At 46.1% G+C, this 24,233-nt stretch overlaps 2 protein-coding genes across 5 annotated transcripts in view; both read right to left on the reverse strand.

Moving 5' to 3' along the window:
* Positions 1–308: 308 nt before the first annotated feature.
* Positions 309–12,324, reverse strand: topbp1 (DNA topoisomerase II binding protein 1). Its single transcript, XM_072378446.1, has 28 exons — positions 11,978–12,324; positions 11,683–11,782; positions 11,460–11,594; positions 11,213–11,356; positions 10,935–11,116; positions 10,660–10,853; positions 10,361–10,537; positions 10,058–10,224; positions 9,779–9,942; positions 8,829–9,073; positions 8,393–8,730; positions 8,125–8,297; positions 7,738–7,949; positions 7,194–7,507; positions 6,935–7,120; positions 6,663–6,778; positions 5,820–5,943; positions 4,905–5,066; positions 4,660–4,756; positions 4,379–4,571; positions 4,071–4,300; positions 3,599–3,741; positions 3,393–3,489; positions 2,981–3,144; positions 2,460–2,588; positions 2,291–2,380; positions 594–755; positions 309–511 (listed from the first exon to the last, which is right to left on the reverse strand). The coding sequence occupies exons 2-28, from the start codon at positions 11,767–11,769 to the stop codon at positions 383–385; spliced, it is 4,554 nt and encodes a 1,517-aa protein (XP_072234547.1). The 5' UTR covers positions 11,770–11,782; positions 11,978–12,324; the 3' UTR covers positions 309–382.
* Positions 12,325–13,256: 932 nt separating this feature from the next.
* Positions 13,257–24,233, reverse strand: part of LOC140284920 (dnaJ homolog subfamily C member 13) — a 30,797-nt gene continuing 19,820 nt past the window's right edge. For 3 of the 4 annotated variants that reach the window (XM_072378949.1, XM_072378948.1, XM_072378947.1), the window contains 32 exons: positions 24,034–24,193; positions 23,886–23,948; positions 23,699–23,800; positions 23,515–23,619; positions 23,228–23,430; positions 22,992–23,076; positions 22,751–22,905; positions 22,458–22,503; positions 22,204–22,358; positions 21,890–22,091; positions 21,686–21,801; positions 21,493–21,571; positions 21,265–21,400; positions 20,995–21,179; positions 20,821–20,895; positions 20,617–20,736; positions 19,802–20,197; positions 19,596–19,709; positions 19,390–19,506; positions 19,059–19,236; positions 18,888–18,979; positions 18,711–18,810; positions 18,549–18,623; positions 18,342–18,454; positions 18,081–18,250; positions 17,954–17,996; positions 17,699–17,872; positions 17,435–17,614; positions 16,093–16,233; positions 15,871–16,014; positions 15,676–15,775; positions 13,257–14,333 (listed from right to left, as the gene is read on the reverse strand). In XM_072378949.1, the coding sequence (XP_072235050.1) occupies positions 14,236–14,333; positions 15,676–15,775; positions 15,871–16,014; positions 16,093–16,233; positions 17,435–17,614; positions 17,699–17,872; positions 17,954–17,996; positions 18,081–18,250; positions 18,342–18,454; positions 18,549–18,623; positions 18,711–18,810; positions 18,888–18,979; positions 19,059–19,236; positions 19,390–19,506; positions 19,596–19,709; positions 19,802–20,197; positions 20,617–20,736; positions 20,821–20,895; positions 20,995–21,179; positions 21,265–21,400; positions 21,493–21,571; positions 21,686–21,801; positions 21,890–22,091; positions 22,204–22,358; positions 22,458–22,503; positions 22,751–22,905; positions 22,992–23,076; positions 23,228–23,430; positions 23,515–23,619; positions 23,699–23,800; positions 23,886–23,948; positions 24,034–24,193 (4,222 nt within the window). In that variant the 3' untranslated portion in view covers positions 13,257–14,235. Of the gene's footprint in view, positions 14,334–15,326; positions 15,432–15,675; positions 15,776–15,870; positions 16,015–16,092; positions 16,234–17,434; positions 17,615–17,698; positions 17,873–17,953; positions 17,997–18,080; positions 18,251–18,341; positions 18,455–18,548; positions 18,624–18,710; positions 18,811–18,887; positions 18,980–19,058; positions 19,237–19,389; positions 19,507–19,595; positions 19,710–19,801; positions 20,198–20,616; positions 20,737–20,820; positions 20,896–20,994; positions 21,180–21,264; positions 21,401–21,492; positions 21,572–21,685; positions 21,802–21,889; positions 22,092–22,203; positions 22,359–22,457; positions 22,504–22,750; positions 22,906–22,991; positions 23,077–23,227; positions 23,431–23,514; positions 23,620–23,698; positions 23,801–23,885; positions 23,949–24,033; positions 24,194–24,233 lie in introns of all 4 variants that reach the window. The other variant, XM_072378950.1, reaches the window with a different exon arrangement.

Raw genomic sequence — 24,233 nt, forward strand, 5'->3', positions numbered from 1 at the left:
TAAAAAGCAAATAAACCCTAAGATTAAATAACATTTGTCAGGAATAACACTTAACAGGTAAATCAGAGCTGTGTTACCGTCCTGTTGCTAAGGGAGCTTTTGCTACAGCAGCCCGAGGCGTACAATGATGGCGCACTGCTCCCTGCAGGCCGAAGCGTCTCCATGCACCCGAATCCAAAGCATGACTCAACATTTTCTGCAGGCAGTCGCTGACTCATCCATCACAAGATTCTGCCGGTGCAGGTGGCAGCAGCTGCAGCGCTTTGCACGGAAAAAGGTCCAAAACAGGTGCTGCATTCCTTTTATTTTCATATCAAACACTTATTTACAATCATTTTCACATAACTGGAAATTAGGCAGCTGTAATGCTGGCGTCGGGCTTTCAGTTCAGACGGCTCTTTTTCAGTCTGGAGGTGTCTGCAGCTGCTTTGCGTTTACGAGACGGCGTGCCGGGATCTTCCTCAGAGGGCGCTGCAGGCAGGTGGTAGAGCTCAATAGGTGGAGTCGGCTCCTTGGGGAAGAAAACACGCTGGAATCGGTGCACAAAATGCCGTAAAATGATCTTTTAAGGTGTGGAGGGAACAGGCGCTCACCTGCATGAGGTAATCTGCGATGTACTCCGGCTTCAAGCACGTCACTCCCTGCGAGGTCGCTTCTGACACGTCCACTCGGAAGTCTCCGGGTTTTAGGCGACTGAAGTCTGCGAAGAGGTGCGAGGCGTCTTTGTACAAGGCTGGGGAGGGACTGGGCAGCACCTGCACAGTGAGCACAGCTTAGAAACTGCAGCATGGCTGAGGAGCAGCTGGGGTGCAAAGTGCAGCCCAACAGGAAACAGCAAATCCAAGAAAACACGGCTCTGCTGGCGGGTTTTTGCCTTGTGCAAAAGGCACGTTTCCCCACATAAATACAATATATTCAATGACTGTTCATCACATCATCCATTATTAAGCTATCCCACACTGCTTCAATAATGTTGAGGTCCGGGCTCTGGGGAGGATTCATCCCTCCATAAGACCTGCTGCCACTGATTTTCAGTCCACTTCTTGTGTCATTTGGCACAGCTCAGCCTTTTCTCCCTGTTTCCCTTCCTTAAGAACGGCTTCTTGACAGCCACCCTTCCATGGAGACCATTTCTGATGAGGCTTGGGCCAACAGTAGATGGATCAGCTGAAGGTCCAGATGCATCTCTCAGGTCCTGTCAGGTCACAGCTGGATTTTTTCCTCTTTCTTAAGGACATCACTTTCAGATCCTGTAGATAGTTTTTTAGGCCTGACACTTCTTCTTTTGTCCTCCACTTGTCCAGTTTCCTCAAATGTTTTAAGGACACACTGCACACCATGCTGAGATATGCCAAGTTTTCAGCTAATAGCTCTTTGGGAATCACCTTGTTGCTGCAGAAATCCTATTTTCTGTCTGTCAAACTGTGTTTTCTTTGCTGTTTTTCATAGATGCAGCTAAAGAAATGGGAACAAAAGATGTGTCTTTGTGACAAAGTGCCTAAAGATCCAGTTTAAAATGGCTTCTTTGCTAAGTTGTCTGTTCTGTGTCGACACAACACTGGTTCATCCCTTGAGTTAGGAGCCTTTTTTCTGCCTGAATGCTTCATAGCTCAGAGTTAAGCTGATTAACAAACACGCACATTCATCTGAAAATGGTTTTAACTAAGAAGCTAAGAAACCAGCAGCTTTGCCACGTTGGCTGAGCGCTTTCAGTGGAAACGATGCTAAAAATCTCCTCTGCTGGGCTAACTAAACGTTAGCGTGAACGAGCATCCAGCGAAGGAAGTTACTTTATTTAACAAATCACAGCAATCTGACGCGATCAGACGCTGTAACACGTTCCTTTAAATGATTATAAACTGCAGCCGTTTAAATTAACGGATGAACCGTAGCGGCGGGTTCATTTGGCTCCGATTAGCTGTTCAGAGGAATCCGAACTCCATGATCTGCCTGCTGCACCCATCCTTTAATATCATATAATCCCCTTTTCAGTTCAGTTTGACACAATCCTGCGAGCTTGTTCTGCTGATATCAGATTTCACACACAGCTGAGACGGCGTCTTCAGGTGAAAACTATGAAAAGATCAAGTTTTCCTGCTTTTTTTTCTGTCTTTTTTTAATCATATGACTCGAAATACAGCAGAAATATTCTACTTGCTCTTTTGTTTGAATGAAACCGCATTATTGTTGCTAATCTTGCGCCTGAAAAAGCTCAAGTTAGCTGGTTAGACTTGTCAGTAACAACTAAATAATATGGGATGTGGCTCGTTAAAGAAAAGCAATGAGGAACCTTTGCTCCGCCAGACTGCAGCAACCGTCTGAAGCCCGACTCTCTGCTCTGGTCTATGTTCAGCATCACAGTCCATCCACTGAAGGCTCCCTGAAAAACAGCAAAGCTCCTTCAGGGAAAAAGTCCATCTCAAGCACTGACTGTGAGCTCTACAGCAACGTGTCTGTACCTCTTCCTCGGAGCTTCCCTGAAGAGCTTTTCTCCAGCGCATAGCAGCTAAAGCCAGCCTCCTCTGCTGGGAGGTGATGGAGGGCAACGCATCCAGGATGGAGCTGCTGCCCCACTCATACTCCTCCTCCTGAGCCATGAGCAGAGACAGGAGATGAGACCAAAACAACAGTATTTGTGACTTTCACAGCTCCATCTGCATGGAGCTAATTAAAAGTGTTGCAAATCGAGCTGAAGTGGAGACCTGTTGATGTTCTCTGTACGAATATATGAAGTCAACACATTCAAGGTTAGAAAACCTTCTGATTTCAGTTTATTTAGATGGGACAGGCTCCAGCCCCCCCACTGGATGGATATTTAGCAACTTGCTGCAGATTACCGTCAGATTCACTAACAAAATGCTCACTTTATGCAACATAAACAACCGAAACCGACACCAAACTGAACACAAGACGTCTTTACGAGGCCTTAGCTGCAGGAGGAATGAAAGAGGTTAAATGGTGTGGAGTTTTAGCCTCTGACCTGAATGAAGTGGCCCACAGAGCGACAGGCCTCCAGGTACGAGCGGTGCAGGATCCATTTACCTGCCGCCATCGCTGCAAGATACTTCTCATTCCGCAGAGGACTCCCAACAATGATGTGGGAGCAGCTGGGGTCGAAGGACTGCTTGTCCAGGACTATTCCTCCTGCAGCCACAAACAGAAAGAGGTTCCAACCACTGACCGGATCATAAAACAAGTGTTCGTCTCACTCCTGAGCTCCATTTTGAAGTGATATATTCAACCTGAAGTTACACATTAAAGCAGGAACACAACACATGTTTTATTAGTTATTCAGGAGCAGCTCACAACATTGTTGGAAATATTCTCAGGATCTGTAGGAGATGCTCAGTTTTAGTCCCAATAACACACCGTTAGATCTGAGATTAGCTCACCCAGCTCCTCGATGAGGTGACTGTAGTCAATGCGCTCCTGAGGACTGAGGGAGGACAGCTGAAATCTGGGAGGCTGTTTTTCTTCCCTTTTCTCCTCCTGAAACAAGCCAAACAACATCTGAGCAGCAGCTCCTTTGAACAGGATGACAGAAAATTATTTCATTTGCAGCTACACTGCAGTGAAGTTCCACAAAACGAACCCTCACCTGCGGCTCAGGTGCTACTGCGGGGTTGGCGAGAGGAAAAGCGATGCTGGGAGCTTTCGGAGTGAGGATGTCGTCCTCGGGCTCCTCTGATGGAGGCGCCGGGAACCTTTGGCCCATTTGCTGGTCAATAACATCGCAAGCAGCTGTGAGAGAGCAGAGCGAACAACATTAAAGCTGCACCATCATCATGGAATTCATTCCTTTGGCTCTTGGTAATTAACAGTTTCAAACTAGTAACATATTCACCCAGAAAAATATGTAGCCACTGTTACGGAGATGACTCAAATCCGAAATAAGTGAACAACTACGTGTTCCAGAGGTTCCTCCATTTAAAGAAAGACCAAACAGAAATTATTGTCTTTGGAGCAGAGGAAAAACAGTTTAAAATGCTGAAAAAATGCACAAACCGAGGCAGAAATCTGGCTGTTATCGTAGACTCAGACCCGGATTCCTGGTGTTTTCATGCTCTTACCCAGCTCCACCAGCTCCGAGTCAGTCATAGAGTCCCTGAGATGTGGTCCAGTTTCTGCGGTGGGGGGAGGCGCCGGGGCCAGGGGCTCGGAGTGCTGCGAGGGGCTGCCGGGCCACTGTAAATTATCAGCCAGCTTGGCCCTCTCCTCCCTGGCCGTGGGGTCGTCCCAGACTATCTGCTCGCTCTGAGACGGCTCCGTGTTCATGTCCAGGGCTGCTTCTCTGGGCACCCTGCAACAGGACAGTGAAACCTCAGCACATTTGGGTTTTAGGCAAATACGATCCTGAATAAATCAGCATCTTATATACCTCAGAGCTTCCAGAGTTCGTCTGCTCCCGCTGCGTCCCACTCGGTTCCCTTCAGGTGTCTGTGGGCCAGAGTCGGCTCCTCCTGATCCCATCCTGGCCAGTCTGACTGAAGTGCGCCTGCCTGTCGTCATTTTAGTGGCTGACATGATCTCCTGCAGCTGTCTTTGGAGGTTTTCTCTCATTTCCAGAGTATCTGAAAGGCCCAAACCACTCACATCACTCTGTTCTTGAGTATCAGCAGCAGCTTGTGGACTTAAAGGTCAGCTGAAACACATCCTCACCCCTCCTTTCGGTTGAATCGTTCATCTCTTCCTGTTCCACGCTGCCATCGCTCACACGACGCAGAGTTGTAGCTTCTTCTACAGCGTAGAGCTCAGGCTGAATAAAAACAATTAAAGAGGGAGAGAAACACCAACCTTTAAACCTTTAACAGACACCTAACTACACCGACACGGACCAGCATTCATCGGAGCTCCAGACACAGGACTGGCAGCCAGAGGGGGGGGGATTCCAGCTTTAGACCCACCTTGTCATGCTTTGGGTCGGCGCTGCTGTCTCTCAGCTGCGTTCGGGTGAGAGGGGGCGACCTCTGAGAGTTGCTTGGCACCTGGCTCATATTCAGGCTCATCTTGGGGTTGTAGGTGAAAGGATAGAGGGACTCCGGGACGTGCCTCTGCTCCTCGGCACACTGCACAGGAAGCCATTGGTGGCTCGTTAGTACAAACTGTGAAGATTTAACTGAGCTTTTACATGAATAAAACCAACATTTAAACAGCCAGCTGTCTGAAGTTAGCATATCAAAGCGGTTTTTCATTTGCTATTCTGTTTTTGTTGATAATTATCTCCCCTGAGTAAGATACGCTTGGAGAATAAATGTAAGTGCATCTTAACATCATTTAATGTTTCTGGTTAAAGACGCAACGCATGAAACGACGTTTTAAGCAAAGGTTGAGGCTTGAATCGTGTCTAAAACACGTGGATGGGTCTGAATAACACTGAATAACACTGAATAACACTGAATAACACTGAAAAACGCTGAATAACACTGAAAAACACTGAATAACACTGAAAAACGCTGAATAACACTGAAAAACACTGAATAACACTGAATAACGCTGAATAACACTGAAAAACGCTGAATAACACTGAAAAACACTGAATAACACTGAATAACACTGAATAACACTGAAAAACACTGAAAAACACTGAATAACACTGAATAACACTGAATAACACTGAATAACACTGAATAACACTGAAAAACACTGAATAACACTGAAAAACACTGAAAAACACTGAAAAACACTGAAAAACACTGAAAAACACTGAAAAACACTGAAAAACGCTGAATAACGCTGAATAACACCTCTAACTGAGTTAATAATCATGTTCCACGCCTGCGTTAGGCTTCAGGCTCAGTTTACAGGTGTGGGAAACGTACAGCATGCAGCCAGTACTGGGAGACCACATGCAGCCCTCTTTCTTTCACTCCTCTGTATTCGCGGCTGTTGTCCCCGACCCGACCCTGGTAGATGTAGTGCGTCACCGTGCCGTCACAAGCCCACCTGCAGAAAGGATCATGCAACCTTTGGGTCATTTGCATCTGCGTTTATCAAAGTAAAAACACAAGGATAAGTTCACATGTTTAGGACTGTTTGGCAGCAATGTTGGCTGACGATTAATCCTTCTGAGAAAAGCAGTTTCTGTGGAAATAAATGACTTTTCTTTCCCTTTTGGGCCGGGCGGTGCGCACAGGAAAGAGGAAAAACCTTTAAAGAATGACAAGTTGGGATGTCAGGCTGATTCGGACATCTTCTCAAGTCATAGGATGAACACGTTGGCGTTTTCAGCCTCCAGAAACGTTTAAATTGTTCCCGTTTAAAATGAACCCATCTTTATGTCTTTTTAACCCGTAGCTCTTATAAGGGGGAATCAAACAGGACTGTGGCCATGGCAACCGCCTTTACAAAACACAGATGCATCTGGAAAAAGATGTGCTCTTCTGTGAGCTTTGACAAATGATCCAAAACAAAGAAGTCCGGGCTTGATTGAGCATCTACTGGAGATGCTGGTCCCAGTTACTCTCAGGGAGGCCTGAGAACTGTTGAATGAGAAACCGAAGCTAAAACCGGAGAATGAAATCGCAGAGAAGCAGAAGAAGAACTGAACTGATCAGTAGTACTTTAGAATTATTCATATTTGCAGAAACATCAGGATGGTTTAAGAAAACCTTTAGAAAAGTGAACGTACTCTTCTGAAGAGGTTTGGAAAAACCTGAGAGTACCTGAAGTCGGCTCCAAGCGAGGCAGCGACAGCGTTTAACTCGCTCTGCATTTTGCTCAGTTTCTTTCCCACACAGATCACGACACCAGTCAGGGGTCCAGCTTCTCTTTGTGGCACCTGAAACACACAAATGGTGACACCTGGATTTGGACGTAGTGCAGTGAATTCATTTCTCTGATCAGTGGCACACTGAGTCCATCAGAGACTGCTTGCATGAAGCTGACACTGATAAGCTTTTGTATGCGAGTTAGCTTAGCAGCACAGGGTGTTTACCTCCTTCTCAGTGGTCTTTGTGAGCTGGGGGCTCGCAGAGACTGCTTCCATTTCTGAGACATTGCTGCGTGAGCTGTTGGCCAGGGCCACCTTCAGGTTCCTGTTGATGACGTCGGTAAGTGGCGTCTCCATCCTCTGTCCCGGCTTCGATCTCCCAGCTGGAGTTTCCAAAGCTCCGAGTGCATCCTAAAGGAAGGACACGTGATTAGAAAACTCCCAGAGGGAACGTTGTGCTGGAAGTATGAGAAAAGCTCCAAACCTTGACATTAAAGGAGGTCTTGAAGAGTTGGTCTCTGCTGAAAAAGCGAGAGGGCGTGTCCAGCTGCAGCGAGGGCTCCTTCTGAAGCGCGCCCCTTCTGCCACCCTCCCGGTTTTGTTTGGGGGTGCCGAGGTCCTCCTTAGGCTTCATCTCATCCAACACGGAGCGAAACACTTTGCTCTGAAAGCGCCCCAAATCCAGTGGCGTGACAGCTTTGCCACTCTGTGGACCCAGCAAGGGGATTTCTGGAGAACGAGCTGGTGGAGGCACAGCCGGTTTCTGGGAACCGCCGACGAAGCTCTCCTCATCCCTCTCTGCTCAGCCAAAACATTAACTGTCCATTAACCACTCAGGACAACACTTTCACCTTTAAATCAACAATAACACCGAGCAGTTACTCTGTGGTAATGATTTCTCTCTGAACTGTAATAACACCCCCCCAGAAAAGAGGGACGACTTCAAACTTCGTGACGAGGCAAACGTAGACATGGTTTAAGATTAAAACTGTTTCCAAAAACAGATCTAGCAGAGGTGAGAGTCTCACCTGGGGATGCAGGCAGGTCGACCAGATACCTCTCCTCCTGAGCTCTTTGGCCGGTTCGAGCTGACTCGAGTATCCAGTGCATGAGAACAGCAGGAAGCCCCCATTTCTTTGCTGCCTGGTACTTTGTGCCGTCAGGACTCTGTAACACCAGATGAGTGCTGGCCAGCATGCCTTTCTTCTGGTTGGCCAGGCGCACAAAGTAGTCCTGCACGCTGCAGCGAGCAGAAGAAGGAAAGTTTAAGAGAGGTAGTTTGAACGGCAGCTTCATTCACTTAAGGAGCACTCAGAGCAGTAAAATGACATGTTATGGGAACCCTGAACATGTCTGGAACACCGCTCCGGTTCTACAGCCCATAATAAAACAGCCTCTGGGTACGGGAGTCATACTTGGCTCCGAGGTGCTTGGCCAGCTCCACCAAAGACTCCCTCTCTGCTCCGGTGAACTGGCTGACGGAGAGAACGCAGTCTCTGAGAGGGAAGCGTCCCTCCCTCACAGGAACAGGGGTGAACAAAGGGTTGGAGGACAACGGGAGAACACACTCCTTCTCCACACACATGGCCTGAAAATGAAGAGGAAAAAACACGTAAGGACTCCGCCTGCCTCTTCAGTCTCAATCGTTCTTCCTCTTCTCTGCAGCAGACTAAATGTTCTTACCAGCCAGGTGTCTGTGACCACCTCGTCCACCGTGGCCTCGACTGAGCACCCCAGCAGAGGGACCACTGCATAGTCTGCCACAGCGCGAGTGCGACCCATCAGCACCTTGCCCCCATTCTCTGTGACCAACACAGAGAGCTGTGCCTCAGCGTCAGCACCAAACCCCAACAGAAGGAAAGATTTCCCAAAAAAAAGGCCTCCCTGGCTGGCTTCCTGCAGGGTTGGGTCTTGCTCCAGTCCTCTGCTATGGTTGGGTGCCCAGAACTCAGGTTGGGGCTCAGCAGCTGTACTGATGGACTTCCTGCTGTCGTTCTCTGCTGCTGGCGGTTCCATATCGACTGGAATATACAAGAACCATGATATTTCTCTTTAAAACTCATCATGAAAGTCTTACTCTTGTACCATCATTGGGAGAGTTAAAAAACAACAGACTTACCCACTGTAGGGTCATCATCCATGTACTGGGAGAGCAAATCCTCCTCTGCTCTATTTACACTGGGGGTGCCGGGGCTGGCAGCGGGTGGAGTGTCTGATGGCCGGGGCTTTGGTGTGTGATGGGTTGGTACAGACACAGCGGGTGGAGCAGGAGGAAGACAGCCAGGATGGAGGTAATCTGCTTCTGGGAGCAGGCTGCCCTTGGAGAAACTGTCCAGCAGCCATTGTACTGTAACTACATGAGGCCTGGGAAGTAAAACAGATAGAAAGCATCAGTAACATATCAACCATTAAATACTTACTAAGATTCAAACGGTAGTTTCTGAGCTGCAGTCGGTGCAACCTTCAATGATCCATTTCATTTCTTAGGCTATGTTCAGACTGAAGCCAGCATGAAATGTTTCTCAGAACAGATTTTTGGAGAAAGCAGTTTCCATCGTTGTTTTAAAATGATCGGATTGGATTTGTACGTTCAGACACCACAAACCGTCAGCTTTCCAACATTGAGCTACTTCTGCTTGTACAGAAGCTTGTACAGAGCCTGTAGAAAATCTATTTCTATCCAAAGGCTGCTGTTCTCCATGTTTTTTTAGCGCCGCAGTCTCTGTGGATTGGAGGTTGTTGTCACTTTGAAAGTGATGTATAAGTTATCTTATCTGAGCAGCTAAACTGCAACACATCTGACTGAAGTTACACTTCAAACAGCTTCCAGGCGTAGCTTGGATCAGATCTGGTGAATATCGGATTTAAGAGTTTTCTTTCCAAACTTTGTAAAAATAATCTGGATACAATCTGTTTGGAGCTCACAGACTGATCACATTAAACAGTATGTTCAGATCATAACATACAAACTCTGTTCATTTAAGATATTTTGGTATGTTAAGGGGCCACGTTTTAAACCAAAAGTATAAGTTTAGAGAACATATTCATTCTGAAGGTAATTATTCAGACCTATGCGTTGCTTTGGAGAGAAACTTCACGAGCTCCTGGTCCAGCTCTGCCATCACCACATGTGTGAGCTCCTCACTGGGCTGGTTGAAGCGCAGACCTCCTGCAGCGTTCACCAGACGCCGCAGCTTCTCCAGCTTCTTCACCGGCAGACCACATAAATACAGCTGCGCAACAATAAAAAATCAAGCCTTAAAAGCACAGAAACAACAAACTTTTACAACAATATGGGTACTTCCACCTGGATAAAAAGAAAAAGTACAGATGATGCATTTACAGTACCTTACAGCCATCCAGCACATCATCAGCTGGGCATACAGTGAGATCCAGACTGTCGATGGGGTCTGATGTCTCCAGGCGGCTGATGGTGGCGTTTGTGAGAGCTGTGTCGTTTATCGTCATGTTGGCACTGACAGAAATGTTGCTCAAACCCAACAAAGATGGGCCCTCTAGAGATAAAAAAATTCAAATAAAACCTCATCTTTTGAAGGCTAACACTTTCCAAGAAGGACTAAATGTGGAAGTCAGCCACAGCAGCCACATTTCTAAATGCAGCAAAGCACCAAAAAGAGCACAATAAGTTACCTGCTTTATTGTTGGTGCCTGTAGGGGTAGAAGTATGCGGTCTTGTGGATTTCGCTGCGTTGGGCTCCACAGTGTACCTGCTCTCATCCTGACAGAAGCCTTTCTCTATGCTGTCAAACAGCCAGTGTAAAGACACACAATACACGTTCCACTTTCGAGCGCACTCGTACTTCTGACCTGCAACCAGATGCAGGTCCTCAAATCAACACCAGCAAAGCGTTCATATTCAAGAAGACAGCAAGAAAAATGGTTTAAATGGAAAATAATTGAACAAATTCACCAAACTATTAGTGACTAACCTGTTGGTTCACTAACAATGAGGTGTGTGCACTCATTCATTTTGAGCTGGCCGGTGTAGTTGGCTCCATGCTGCTCGCAGAGCCGCTGCACCTCTTTGCGTTCTGTGCTTGAGAGGCCTGTCACGCAAACAGTACAGCCAAGCAACACAGGGCAGAGATAGTCCTCCGTGGGCAAGTCTGTGTACCTGAAAAGACTGGAGAAAAGGTTGAAACAGATGTCTGAACTAGACACTTGCATAGCCTTAATAACCACTAATACAACCGGCTTTTCATACCTATCCTGTGATTTCTCCCAGCAGGTTTTGACCCACGTGGGCAGCAGGATGGGCTTACCCAGGCTGGCAGCCACCAGGTACTTTTTGCTTCCCACCTCTCCTGCAATTAGGTGTGTGACAGACACATTAAGATCAAGATAGACCCGTCCACCCATGAGTTGCACCAGATCCATCACCTCTGCCTGAAGAGCAAAACAAACGCACACAAACATTTTGGTGGAAATTGTCGCCTCATACTTGAATCTGGGGGATTTTCCTGACTGATCATCAGAACTGACCCGTGTTGCTTTGTCCAGGCTGGTGCAGGAAATAGTAATGTCAGCCATAGCCATGTTATATACAGGCTCCTCTGCTTTGGGGACACAACGCTGTTGCTGCAGGCAGTACAATACAACCAGTGGGCTCACAACTCGACAGCCCAGCTGCATGACAAGTGATAAAGGAAAGAGTTATTCTCTTATAGTGTCAATAAATCTTATAAGATACATCATTCAAGTTTCATTGTATTGGGATATCGAGTAAAACCTTTTTGCAGTGCAGAAAGGCCGGAGTGGTGAAGTCACTGAATACGAACAGAGACTTGTCCTTCTGGTCCATTTGTAAAACATCTTCCTCCTTGACTGTTTTCAAGTACTTTTCAGACTGCAGCTCCAATATTGCCTGTTTCAATATAACACATATACAATCAAACAAAGAAACAGTGACAAAAAAGATAAACGAAAAGACTGGGCCGAATAGAGGAGTTTACCTGGTACGCTTTGACAGCATACTCTGTTTTGGATCCTTTATTCTCCACAAACTTCACAATAAAGCCTTCCTTGTCTCCTTTGGACATGTTGAGCTTGTGCCTTCATTGGGACAAATGAAAACCCAGGACATGTGTTACAGTGAATCTGACACCAGCATCTGTGTTAACCAACATTTTTGCAGAACTTTGAGCGACTGGACGTCCAAAGTAAAGCTGGAAATAGGTTAAACCAGCAGCCTGTTACAAACTTTACAACATCCATTTACATTTGAGTTAGCCAAAGTGAGCTACTTACTTCTTATGGATCAATTCAGGTCAGTAAATCCAAACCACTGACTGAATTTGACAAAAAAAACGGACTCTTCATAAAGAACTAGCTCGATGACACTACACTTAGCCAAAAATAAACAACAATTAGCGCTAACTTAAAAGCAACCGCTTAGCTAACACTCAAACTGGCAACCAACTTAGTTATAATGTTAAAATGCTTAAAATAACACAATAACTCATATTGCCAAGACCGAACGGCCACTAGTGTCCACAGAATTAAATAAACCGATACACATGTGAAGTAAATTTCATCGTACTATTTTGACTAAATTAAAATTAAGTTGTTGATACTGTTCGCGCCTTTGACGCAACTTCCGGTGTCACTCGTTAATCTGTCCGAGAGGATTCGGGCTGCATGTCCAAAAGTTCCAGCGCACGCACACGTTCATTAAAGATACCGCGAAGACCATCGAGAATCTCAAATAAACAAGTAGTACACATTAGGATGAAATTATTATCATAAAAAACATAAAGGTATGTTCTATTTTATAAAACCCAGAAATACTATACTTCCATACTTTCCCATTATTCTGTAAATCGGATTCTACTTTTGTATTTAAATCTAATGGAAATTAATTAACATAAATTGAATCTACCTCAAAGTCAAATCTCAAATATCTTTTCATACAGCAAACTTGACTTCAGTCTGTCTACAGTGCAGAAATATAAATTCAAATCCACACAAACATGAATTATTACTAAATCTTCTTCTTCATCTTTTGACCTCTCCCTTTATCAGGGGTCACCATAGCGACTCGATCTTGCATCATCGATTTGGCAGATGTTTTACGCCGTCGAATGGTTACTAAATAAATTAATCAAATTATTACTTATTTTCAGGAGGAGACAGCAAGTCATGAAATGTTGAGTTTTATGTGGGTAGTGAGAATTCAGGCGGTTTCTCTTAGAGAAAGAAATAAGTTTGCGAGAGGCATTCATCTGAGAGAGATTTTAGCAAAATGTTCTGAAAATATACAAATTTAAGGTGGCTTGTAGTCTAAGTTTCCAAATTACCCGGAGAGAACGTGCAGACTCCACACAGAAAGGCCCCAGCTGGGAGATAAATAGTAAATTAAATAGAAAGAAACAATGACTCGTTTTGGCTGATATGCGATTACTTCCCTCTAAGAAAACAAACGTATCAATAAAGTTATTTAGTAAAAACAGAACAACTCGGAAACCGACGTCTCATATGAGAGAGGAACACGTTAGTTTGACAAATACAAATGTAAATACAAAAGAACAACATTGTGGGTTCCCTTTTATTCTTAAAATTTTATGTACAAGTGTGACTGATTCTTTTTTAAATGTACATTCAATATAGAAAGTTTATATACGTAATATTACATTGAACATTTCACAAATTGCACTAGTCTTTCACATAGATTCATAATCAAAGTCATTCGTCGTGTCAGCAGAAGCTCATTTCCTGTGGTTATTTTTCACTCATAAATATTCTAGTGCTTTTTGCATTCTGGGGAGGAGAATTACTTTAAAAAATATGAGGCAGGCAAGAAGAGTAGCCTTCAGAGAGCAGAGTGTAGGATGAAGAAGATCAGAGGAATAAAAGGCTGGACATTAGGAGAGGAGGTCTGTGTCGGGACCTGACAGAGGCTTCCTTCTGAGGGTCAAAGTCACATTATTTTGTGAGGAAAAGGGACAGAGAAATGATGCATGACATTTCACCATCTCCTGTGTAACTTTTCAAGATTAGAATCCATTTCAAAGATTCGGAAATTACATTTATTGAAGAGGACAGGTCCAGTGCACAAATGTGGCAAAATGCCCTCAGATGGGTTGTGGGTTTCAGAACAGACAGGACTGAGGAACAGGGTGAGTAGAGAGGAAACAACTTCCCAATGACGAGCCTTGGTCTTCCCGTGTCTTTCTCATCAAAAAAAAAGAAAAAATCTAAAGTAAAAAATATATTCATACAAAAAGTAAACTTTTTTCTGTCATTGGAAGAAACAAAAGTAGCACAGAAACAAAACAAATGTGGTCATCCATTAAAACAAAGTGTTTTTCAAGACTTGAGTGTCCATTGTAAAGAGGGGCTGGGGTGGGGGGGGGCAGAGATTTTGGTGAAATTCGGTGACGGCTCGCTCTCCCCGGTTGTCTTCCTTCTCAATCCTCTCTTCTGGGGAGCTGAACAGGTTCTCTCTGAGCCGCAGACGTGAAACCGCAGGGCAGCCTGGGTGCCTGAGCGCGACCCTGCGTGGTCCTTCAGCCTTGGTCTCCAATGTCATTGTCCACAGGGGGTGGGACGCTGGGCATAACAGTGGTGCCAGTTCCTGCTGTAAGGTAACCTGCGACTCCTGGACCTGCAACAGAGGAGGAGACAGGAGAGTTGGGCCCAGGTGCGACTTACAGGGAGGCTCGAGTGCTACTGGTGAACGACGGTGACACACTAAACCAGAGCTCAGTGTCCACAAAGTGTTTTTATCTGAGCAGAGTGGAGCAGATAGCTGCTGGAAATCTAGGAATATGTCAGAAAAGTACAAGTTTTGTCACTTTTCTCAGCTTTTTTTCCCCCGTCATACAAGCAGAAGTCGTACTTCTGCCCGTGTCGGTCCATCCTAAACTGTACCGGATAAGCTCAGCCAAAACGCTGGTGAGCATTTAGCTTCCTTTCGGTTTCTGCCACAGAACAAACACTGTATGGACACACAGCCAAAAACTGCTGAATGTGGTTGATAAAGGGGTGACGGCGGGAGTCCAACTTTGGATGCTTTTGCACATGGAGTATCACAATCTGTACTTATAGTCTGTGAGGAGAACCACGACACCACAAGGCGTCCAAGCAAGACGAGCCAGCCAGGAGTTTTAAGCTGTAAGCCAGAATTTGGCTGGAATACATTTGGCATATAACCTCTTGGAGGCAGATTATGTGCCGTCTGCACTTGACTGAAGAGTGGACACATCAAATGCTCCTGTTTCATGAGTAAAAACGAGTTAAAAAAGACTGAATCTGGCTGGGATTTCAGATTAGTTGATCCAGTTAGCAGTAAGAAAGCTTGGCTATCCTGAACTCACTTTGCAGTTGATCAATCAGGAGATATTTTCTGTTTTTAGCGTCTTTTTTTTAAATTTCTGATGCATTTTGGCCCTCCTAAGGACACCTTAACTGAAGTTAAGATTTATATATATATATATATATATATATAAATCTTAAGGATGGAGCAGATGAATTAGTGAAGATGGAATGACATCTTTAGTACTGTGAGGTGAAAAGATGGGGAATGGAAAATGAAATGTGGAAAAGGGATGACGGTAAGGAGCGAGGGGATGTAAGTAGGAGTCAGGTACGAGTCTACCTGCATCAGAGCAAGAGAGAGGAGGGCTGTGAGGGCCGAGCTCTGGAGTCTAAAGCCCACCTCGCAGTGGGCTGCTGGCAGCCAGGAGAGAAGGAGTGGAAACCCCTGAGGAGGAAATGCGGAGGACAGAGAGGAAGGGAGGGGTAGAGCCAGGAAGTTAAAAGACGTGGAGAGACGGAGGGGTCGTTGGGTTTAAGGACAAGTGAAGAAACAGCCAGGTGTTTGGTTTTTTAGGGAAAAGCAAAGCATTGAGAATTCTCAATAGATCATAGACTTACCTTTGAAGTAATCAAAGAAATATTTTACTTTTGAAAAACAATCGAATTAGAAGCTTAAATAATGACTTTACCTGTCAGGTAGCCTGCAGTCTGGGACTCTGAGATGAAGAGATCGTGTTTCTGGTCTTTGAAGGCACTCCACACCGAGGACCTCGCAAGAATTTCATTCACCTACAAAGCAGTGGTTAGCAAAGGGCTTTAAATCACATTCATAACTGTGATGTCACTGCATTAGTCACTCTTCCAATGTTTTGACTAATTCATACCTGCTCTCCAAACTGCAGACTGCGAGTCATGGATTTGAGAGCTTTCACTATCTGGGCCTTAGTAGCTGCAGGGTTATCTAACGTCTCCAGGCCGATTCCTTCCAGTAATTTCAGGAGGTATGGAACGAGCTCCACTTTGAGAGCCTGTTGAGTAGTTATGAGAAGTTTTGTCAGGGCCACATTGAACGTGGTGATGATGAAGCAACAAAACTGAAACCTTACCTGAGCAACGAGTTCCGTCTGCTCCTTTTGGAACATGCGGTTGAGAGCTTCACACGCCAGGCCGGCCATGTCTGCCCGAACCTTCATTCCAGCCATCAGAGGGCCGATCGTCTCCAGAGAAGCCATGGAGCGCACACACAGCTGTGCAAAACAATGCAGCTTTATTACTGTATTATGCCACAAAGAGAGGGGAGACTTTAAGCCCCTGTTGGGCTTTCTGTGATCTAGTGTCGACATTCAACCCGAGTTAAAGGGGAACGCCGGTATTTTTAAACCTGGACCTTATTTCTGGCATGAAATACGTTCATCTACTCACCGAGAACAGTTTGGTGAAAGTCGGCGTCCTTCGGAAGATATTTAGATAACTGGAGCTCCATATAACGGAGTGAACGGGGCTTAGAGGATGCAGCCTCTAAATAAGGCATTATCTGTCTTTATTTCACCAATACTTTAAGAAGAATGAATGAATGAACGTGTGCTATAGCTCTGTTAGCTCATAGCTGCTGTTATGTGGCTACTTGCAGCTATAGGAGAGCTAACGGAGGGATTTCTACACAGGCACTCTACTGGGACCACTTCATCCACACGCCCCCCTGCAGCACAGTTTATTCACTCCGTGCTCTGTGACAGTCGGCTAACTTCACACAGAGTTTGCTGCTGATAGTTTTGTGCAACATGGCAGGATATTTATCAGATTTTGACAACATGAACAACGACTTTGAGTAAGATGGACGTTCTTACCGTTTTGAGCCAGAATATACAGATGAGGATCTCCTGAAAAGGAGGATGCAGAAGCAGAGAAAGCTGGCCAGAGAACAACAGGCCGCTGAGAATCGATGCTAACTGGTGGTGTTACCTATGCCAACAGAGGAGGAATGCCTTTGTGGCTCCGAATGGGATTTGAGGCCAGGAGACACACGTCTGGATGTCTCCAGAAACGAGGATTTCACTGCTTTGATCAACCGGGCTGTAGTCCCTAAAATAAACTGGAAGACCCAGCCAAAGCCTGCAGGACCGAACGGGCAACTGCGTATGGAGTAAATAAGCGTGCACGTCAATGACGACATCCAAGTAGATGCCTATGTAGAAAACCCCCTGAGCCCAGCTATTTCCCTGGAGGACAACAACACAGCAGCTATGAGCTAACAGAGCTATAGCACACGTTCATTCATTCATTCTTCTTAAAGTATTGGTGAAATAAAGACAGATAATGCCTTATTTAGAGGCTGCATCGTCTAACGGTTGCTGTTCTCGGTGAGTAGATGAACGTATTTCATGCCAGAAATAAGGTCTAGGGTTAAAAATACCAGCGTTCCCCTTTAAGACACGGAACAACACTTACCTCATTGTCTGATAGGACGTGGATGAGGCGGATGGAGGCCTTGGGCACGGCGTTGTTCTTGTGGTTGAGTGCTGCCAGGATGCGAGGCAGATGGCCCAGAGGAGGAACCTGGTCAGCCAGCTGGCTCTGGGTGCTGAAGAGGCAAACTGCTGCCGTGGTAACCGTCTCCAGGGCCTCTCCCTGCAGGAAACCACAGATGCCAGTTAGAAAGGCAAAAGAACAGAGACCCTCTTCCTTTTGTTTCCATTTAGCACATCTGCTCACATTGGGGTTGTTCTTTTCTAGCAGCTCAGTCAGGGTTTCCAGGAGGGACACCAGGAACTCTCGAGGTTTGCGTAGCACCCACCCAGGCTGAGCAATAAAGATGCGCAAGAAGACTCCACCGACCTCAAGCTCACCCTGACCCGCTCCATAAGCCACCGTGAAATCATCTGGCAACTGAGCACAAGCGCAAAAAGTTGCTTTTCACACCGAGCAGCAAAAAAACGACAAACTGAGCAACAATGACGTCATACTTACTTTCCAGTTCACATCAGGATTATCCTTCTGCTGTTTAAAGTGCCTGGAAAAATGCAGAAAAGCATCTTAGCTAAACAAAGACATCACAGCTCTGCTATCAGCTGCTTAAAATGCAAATCGAACACACTCAAGCATCATCTCCCGGACAGTGGTGGACACTTTCTCCCTTGAGTTGTCGTTCCAGATGAGCTCGGGGTTTTCGTGCGTTCCTTCAAATATGTGAACGGCCGCCTCAGCGTTGTCTCGCATCGCATCCATGAATACGCCGGGAAGGAAACGCACCAGTGTTAGGCGTACCTGGCAGAGAGCAAAGGACAAAAAAGGGAGTTATTTGCTGATATGAGGATGATTTTTACAGTGTTTCTACAACGTATCGGTGCAGGCTGACCTTTGGTCCAACCAGTTTGTCTGAGGTCATCTTAGAGAAGAGCTCCGCGGTCTGAGTGCGAACCTGGGGGTGTGTGCAGTTACAGAAGAGGTCCAGCAAGTAGATCAGAGCACCTGTGAGACACACAGAGTAACAGAAACATTATGCATGCAGAAATCACACACACACACCTTAACAGTTCCCGAGAGAAAGTACAATTTCACTGACCTTTGGCCATAGCCTCTTTGACTATCTTTGTGTTTGAAGTCAGTGCGTAGAGGGTTTCCAGCACCAGCTGCCTGCCTAAAGATGCAGCAAGAACGTTCATTTAAAAGGTTACTGCTCCACAATGAAAGCAGAGAAACAATGATCACTACTATAGCTGCTTACTGGAGGGAAGTGAGTGCATCAGCAACAAAAGGTTGGACAAGACCAGGGACTCAGCAATGTTGCTGACGCAGTCTTGGTTTGATGTCACCGTATTCACAACCTGCAGGAGAAACCGATGCCGTTACCATGAGGCCACACGAGACAGACCAATCAGGACCCAGAATTAGTCAACTCTACCTCCAAAACCAGCTGCTGCACTCTGCCAGCTCCATGGACCCGCAGCAAAGAGAAGAGCAGCTTGAAATGGCCGATGCACTCCGATTCTGAGCCTGTGGTTAAAGGCAGAGAGCAGCTGAGAAAAGAACATTTAAAACAACCAAATAAGCATTGATCTGCGTTATATCTCACCAGGGTTGTTCTTGATGACATTACGCAGAGCCTCCAAAGCCATCTCAGCGAAACGCAGCCTCTCGGCGTGCTGCTGGGACTCGACCTTGTTACTCTGACTCATAGCCAGCAGAGTGTGGAGGTACTGAGCCTGGGAGCCGACGTAGTCCAGCAGGCTGGCAGCAAATGCTTTGGGGAACTGAACACAGATGGTAAAGAAAATGACTTGTGAGACTAGTGTTGTCTGTCATTATGTGCTGCAAGCTTCTATCCTTCATCCTGGTGATCTGTGCCTCTGTCGCTGGTAATTCTGACGAGTCAAACAACAGCTAACCGGAGCTGTAACACTCACCTCCAGCGGGAAGGAAGGCTGCTCGTTGTACACTCGGACAAAGATTTCCCCCACTATGAGCTCTTTGCTGTGATCACTGAACAGAAACTCCGCACCGAAGCTCTTGTCATTTTCTCCCTGTTGAAAGAAACGATGCAGTTCCATGAATAACTGCACGTGCACGCCTCTCTGCGGCCTCAGGCTGGACAGTTAGGAGTCTAGCTTACCCTCTTGATGTTTCCCTCCTGTTGACCCTCGAGGAACTCCAACAGCTCGGCTCGTGTGCCGTTGTTCCAGATCAGGTAGGGATTCTCAGAGTTACTATTCAGCAGCTTCAAAACCTAAAAGCAGCACAAGGAGAATCTAATTCTACCCTCTGATGATCTGAGACATGCGGCACCAACACAACTCGGCTGTACCCCGTTCAACTGACCTCAGCAGGAGATCCTGTCCCCAGCTTCCGTGAGATGTATGGTGTGAGCATGGCTGCTAAGCTCTTACGGATGGTGGGGTTCTCTGGAGGGGTCCCCTCGATGCCGTTGGTCTCTGAAACAGGGTTGTTGCCATCCGGGGTGTGTGGCGTCTGACTGTAGCCTCCCAGACGTCTGAGAGCCACCAGGCTGAGCTTGGCCAAGCTGTTGGCAACCTCCTGCTGGTTTGTGTCCTGGTTAGCCTGCACTCCACTCTCTTCCAGGGTGTAGTCGTAGTTGAAGAGGTGGACCAGAAGGTGCCAGAGCACGCCAGCGTGGTACAGATGGGTTTGCAGGAAGAAATCCACCGCGAAGGAGCTGACGCACTGAACTGCCAGTGCAGCAGTCTTTGGGAGACCCTGAGGTGGAGAAACTCTGTTGCTGTTGTGGCTCCTTTAAAACACTTCCACTTAAGCCCGTCATTCTCATTATTACACATTAATAAAACTAATTATTTGAGGTGACTGAAATCACACGACGTAACTCTCAAAACCAGCAGCTAAACAGCTGGATTCCATCTATATTTCCTGATGAATTCTGCTACGGTTTAATGACCCAAACTTTTGATTTGAGGATGTGCAGCTTCTTAAATTTGCCTGATTATGTTCTGGTGAGCAGTGGGTATTATTTTGGTGTTAATCTGAACAGTTTGTAGTAAAAGGAGTGGCTCTTAAAGGTGCCACAGTCGCTGATCTAAAACTATTAGACAGAGGCTGCAGAAAAGATGGCTGAATGGGACACATTCACATGTGATCAGATCGTAGAACAAGATCCAAACCTTTCCGTAGAACAAGATGTGACAGAGGTCCCGGATGATGTTGGGCAGTTCAATGATCTTCTCCCTGCATTCTTCAAACTGTGCTGCCACACTGTAGCACCTACAGATGTGCCCGCACACCTGTGGTTGGAGTGAGAGTTCAAGAAATCATTGCAAATAGCAGAGTGGTCACCAAGCAAACTACAGATGTTATGATCATTCTACCTGTACAGCCATGTCATCGAGCTTGCTGGATGCCGTTAACACGGCAACACAACGAGAGAGAGCCTCCAATAATATCTGAAGGAAGAAAAGAATCAGTTCCCCACACGCCGCAGCACAACAGCAATGTCTCAGTCACAGATGCTGATATCTAAGGGCTCGTTAGGATGCAAATACCTCGATGCCGTTCTCACGGCGCAGCTCCTCTGCGTTAAGAGCCGAGCAGTTCACCGTGTGGAAGGCCAGGTCAGTAGCAGCCGGCAGGAGAGGGGATGCTTTCGAGAAAAGCTGCTCATCCTCCGTCTCCATCGTGATGGTTTTGATGAGCATCGGGTAACCGGCATATTTGTAAGGTTCCAGTTCTGTGGAGGACACAGCAGCAGCTCTATTAGCAGCAAAAAACCCATATCTTCACCTTTATTGTAACATCTGCATCCATCTACTCGCCTTGTTTGTGTCGGTTGAACAGAATGCTCTGGGCTTTGAGGATGAGGATAATGTTTTCTGGGTCGGGGCCGTCCACGATTCGGGCAGACTTTGTGCAGAGGAACTCGTAGGCTTTGTTAACTTTCTCAAACATGTCCTGAAATACAAAACAAGTTGTTCAAATCATTCTGAATAGTTGTTCTGAGCCTGGACATTCATTCATATTGCAGTGATGGTGACTACACGCACCCTTCCCTCTGGGTTTTTGTCAGGATGGTACTTCTGTGCCAGTCTGAAGTAGGCTTTCCTAATTTTACTTTCCTCATGCCTAAAGACAAAAAAAATGCAACTTTCAATGACAGCAATGGACATAATGCCACAGGAAATCAAATCAATGGATGTGCAATGTGTTGTGTGGCGTCTAAAATCATTTTTTACTCACTGGCCCTGTCCTTTAGGCAGGTTGAGGACTTCATACGCATCGTCCACAGACATCGAAGGAGGCTTCTTCTCCACCTCTCTTTTCCAAGCTTCAAGAGTGTCTTTCAATAGCTTCACCTGCAGGAGTAATCAGAGGAGTGGGTCATGAACCCTTTGGTAGAAAACAGAGGCAGGACACTAAAAAAGTAAGGTGAAAAACACATACAGCGTCCCTAATGGGCCAGTTGGGGAAGCGAGTGGTGTCACACAGATGTCTGAGGTAGTAGATGTTGCAGAAGAGCTCATTGTCCAGCTGAGGGAAGCTGATTACAGGAATGGGGCAGTACTGGTAAAGGGCTCGAGTGTTGCTCTGCAGCCTGGGGCTGAAGTCTGCAACATGAGCTGCGATCTTCTCTATCATCATCCGCCTGAAACAGAGAGTTCAAATGAACCAAAGACTTAGAAATCATATAAACCAGACAGCTGCTACTGCGCCGTCCAAATAAGATGGAGCTTGGCAAGACAGAGGCTGCTTCACACCTCATCTCACTGCTCCAAATGGCCTCCGGTGTGTCAAATTCCCCAAGGAATATCTCAGAGAAGCGCTCAGCCTCGTAGTTTTCCAGATAGCACACCATGGCCTCAGGCAGCACTGGTCCCAGAACACTACGCTGCACGATGTCCTGCCCCTTGGACTGTGGACACAGATCATTTTCAGAAGAACACCGGCGTCAGTCATTGGAATTAATCCGTTTTATTCAAGGTAAAGATTTGACATCTGAACTTATTTTCACCTCTTCTGATTTGAAGGCTTGTTTCAAATGAGTGTACTTCAGGAACCTGAAGAAAACAAGGAAATGTCAGTGATATCACGGCACAACACTGACCCTTCATTTCTTATAATATTTCCTTTCAAGAAGCTAATAAAATATCTTTTCTTTCATTTGTGTAGAACACAGAAGTAGATGAACATTTTAGTGTGAATTTTGTTAAATCAGGGAGCTTAAAGCCAAAGTATTTGAACTATCCCCAGACTTACAAACGCATTATATTTGCGTGTATTGTCCATGTCTGCGGTTGTTTTTACCTCGCAACAGGAAGCACGTTGGAGCCGGTGTACATCATGATGAAGAAGAAGACCCCTGTTAAGTAGAGGCGCTGCAGATTGGGGTTGTCCTGCATCACTAGGTACATAAGATTAGCAACCTTTTCCACCAGAATGGGGTCAAACGTCAACAGCAGCTGGAGTGGACAAAGGAAAACAATTAATCTTAATCTCATCAATCAGTCTACTCGAGTAGGACTTGTGCTATAGCACAAATATTTACCTGGACGATGTGTGGGAGACAGGCATTGTCGCTGATCATCCTCTTGATCTTCGGTAGAGGACGGATGATGGCATTATCTTGGTCTCTAAATGCAAAGTAAATTAAGAGCGTTATCATAATTATTGTTCACTAACTTGTCATTGCAAGCAAACCTTGAAACGAACAAACAGGTTCATGAAATATTTACTGTAAAAAAACACACAATTTGGGAAAATAACACAACCAGGAGTCCCCACCGGCTTGGGTAGTAGGAGCACATGGTGATTAGCATGTTGAGGATCAGCGTCGCCAGATCAGACTCGTTCATCACCGCCTGTCCGCTGGCCAGGAGGCACCACTTCAGCTGAGGAATGGCCTGTAGGGGGCGCCAGCCATCCATCCCCTGTGCCCAGCAGCGTGTCTTTGCCGTGAGGACACCTGTGCTCCAAAACTCCTGCATCTGGAGAAAGATACAACAGAAACACGATAAAGCAACGTATTCCTGTTAGCTGGGTGAATCCAAAACTGGGCCAAAATGACCTACCTCTTCAAAACTAAAAGGCCCCCTTCTTTCCTTGTCTGCATTACCAAAGTACCACTCCTTCTCACTCTCCCTCTTCATGTCCGGTGATGCCTCCAGCACGTTGCTCTGTGGAAACGGGGAACAAAGATGATCAGGTATGGGACGAGCCAAGGGGAGGATTCTACTTTCTGGCCATGGTTTATACCTGAAGAGGCACGGTCGCTCTGCTGGTGTGCAGATGGGCTAAGGTAAGCAGGTCCACCAAGATACGAACTCCATTTGAATCCATCACGTCTTTCACATTTTTCTGCAAAACAAGCATTGTGTCAGGTGAAATCAAGTCAGACCACTCCTTTTATCATTAACTTATGCATCTATTTTCAACCATTTACCTTGTTAAGAATGAGCTTGTTGAGAAAGAGGATGAGTCTGTCCCTTTCCAGCTTGTCTGTACACTGTAACCAAAGGTGTGTAATGTAGATTTGAGCCTTTACTGATGGACATAAAAACACTAAACGCCTGCAGTTTGCCAGCACATACCCGGTCCAGCATGCCGACGATGTATTTCGTGTCTGTGAAGGGGCCGATCTCCTCGAAGCACTTGCCATAGACTATCGCAAGCGCCTGCAGGCACAGGCACTTCATCATGACTTTGGGTGTAAGCAAAAAGCGGTGGTAGAGTTCATTGAAGAACTCGTATCTGCAAGCGCACAGAAGGCGGGTGGTCAATCATTTTTTAT

Source organism: Leuresthes tenuis, unplaced genomic scaffold (genome assembly GCF_036924035.1).
Source record: "Leuresthes tenuis unplaced genomic scaffold, fLeuTen1.0.hap1 SCAF_24, whole genome shotgun sequence".
NCBI classification, from domain to species: Eukaryota; Metazoa; Chordata; class Actinopteri; order Atheriniformes; family Atherinopsidae; genus Leuresthes; species Leuresthes tenuis.

What these genes read in the sequence shown, in the direction of transcription:
- topbp1 (XM_072378446.1), bottom strand. Translation starts at nt 11,769, where the DNA reads ATGTCCAAAGGAGACAAGGAAGGCTTTATTGTGAAGTTTGTGGAGAAT. An exon ending in TCACCTCATCGAGGAGCTGG is followed by an intron (nt 3,145 to 3,392) that starts GTGAGCTAATCT and finishes TTGTGGCTGCAG; the next exon opens with GAGGAATAGTCCTGGACAAG. An exon ending in TGCAGTCTGGCGGAGCAAAG is followed by an intron (nt 756 to 2,290) that starts GTTCCTCATTGC and finishes CTCACTGTGCAG; the next exon opens with GTGCTGCCCAGTCCCTCCCC.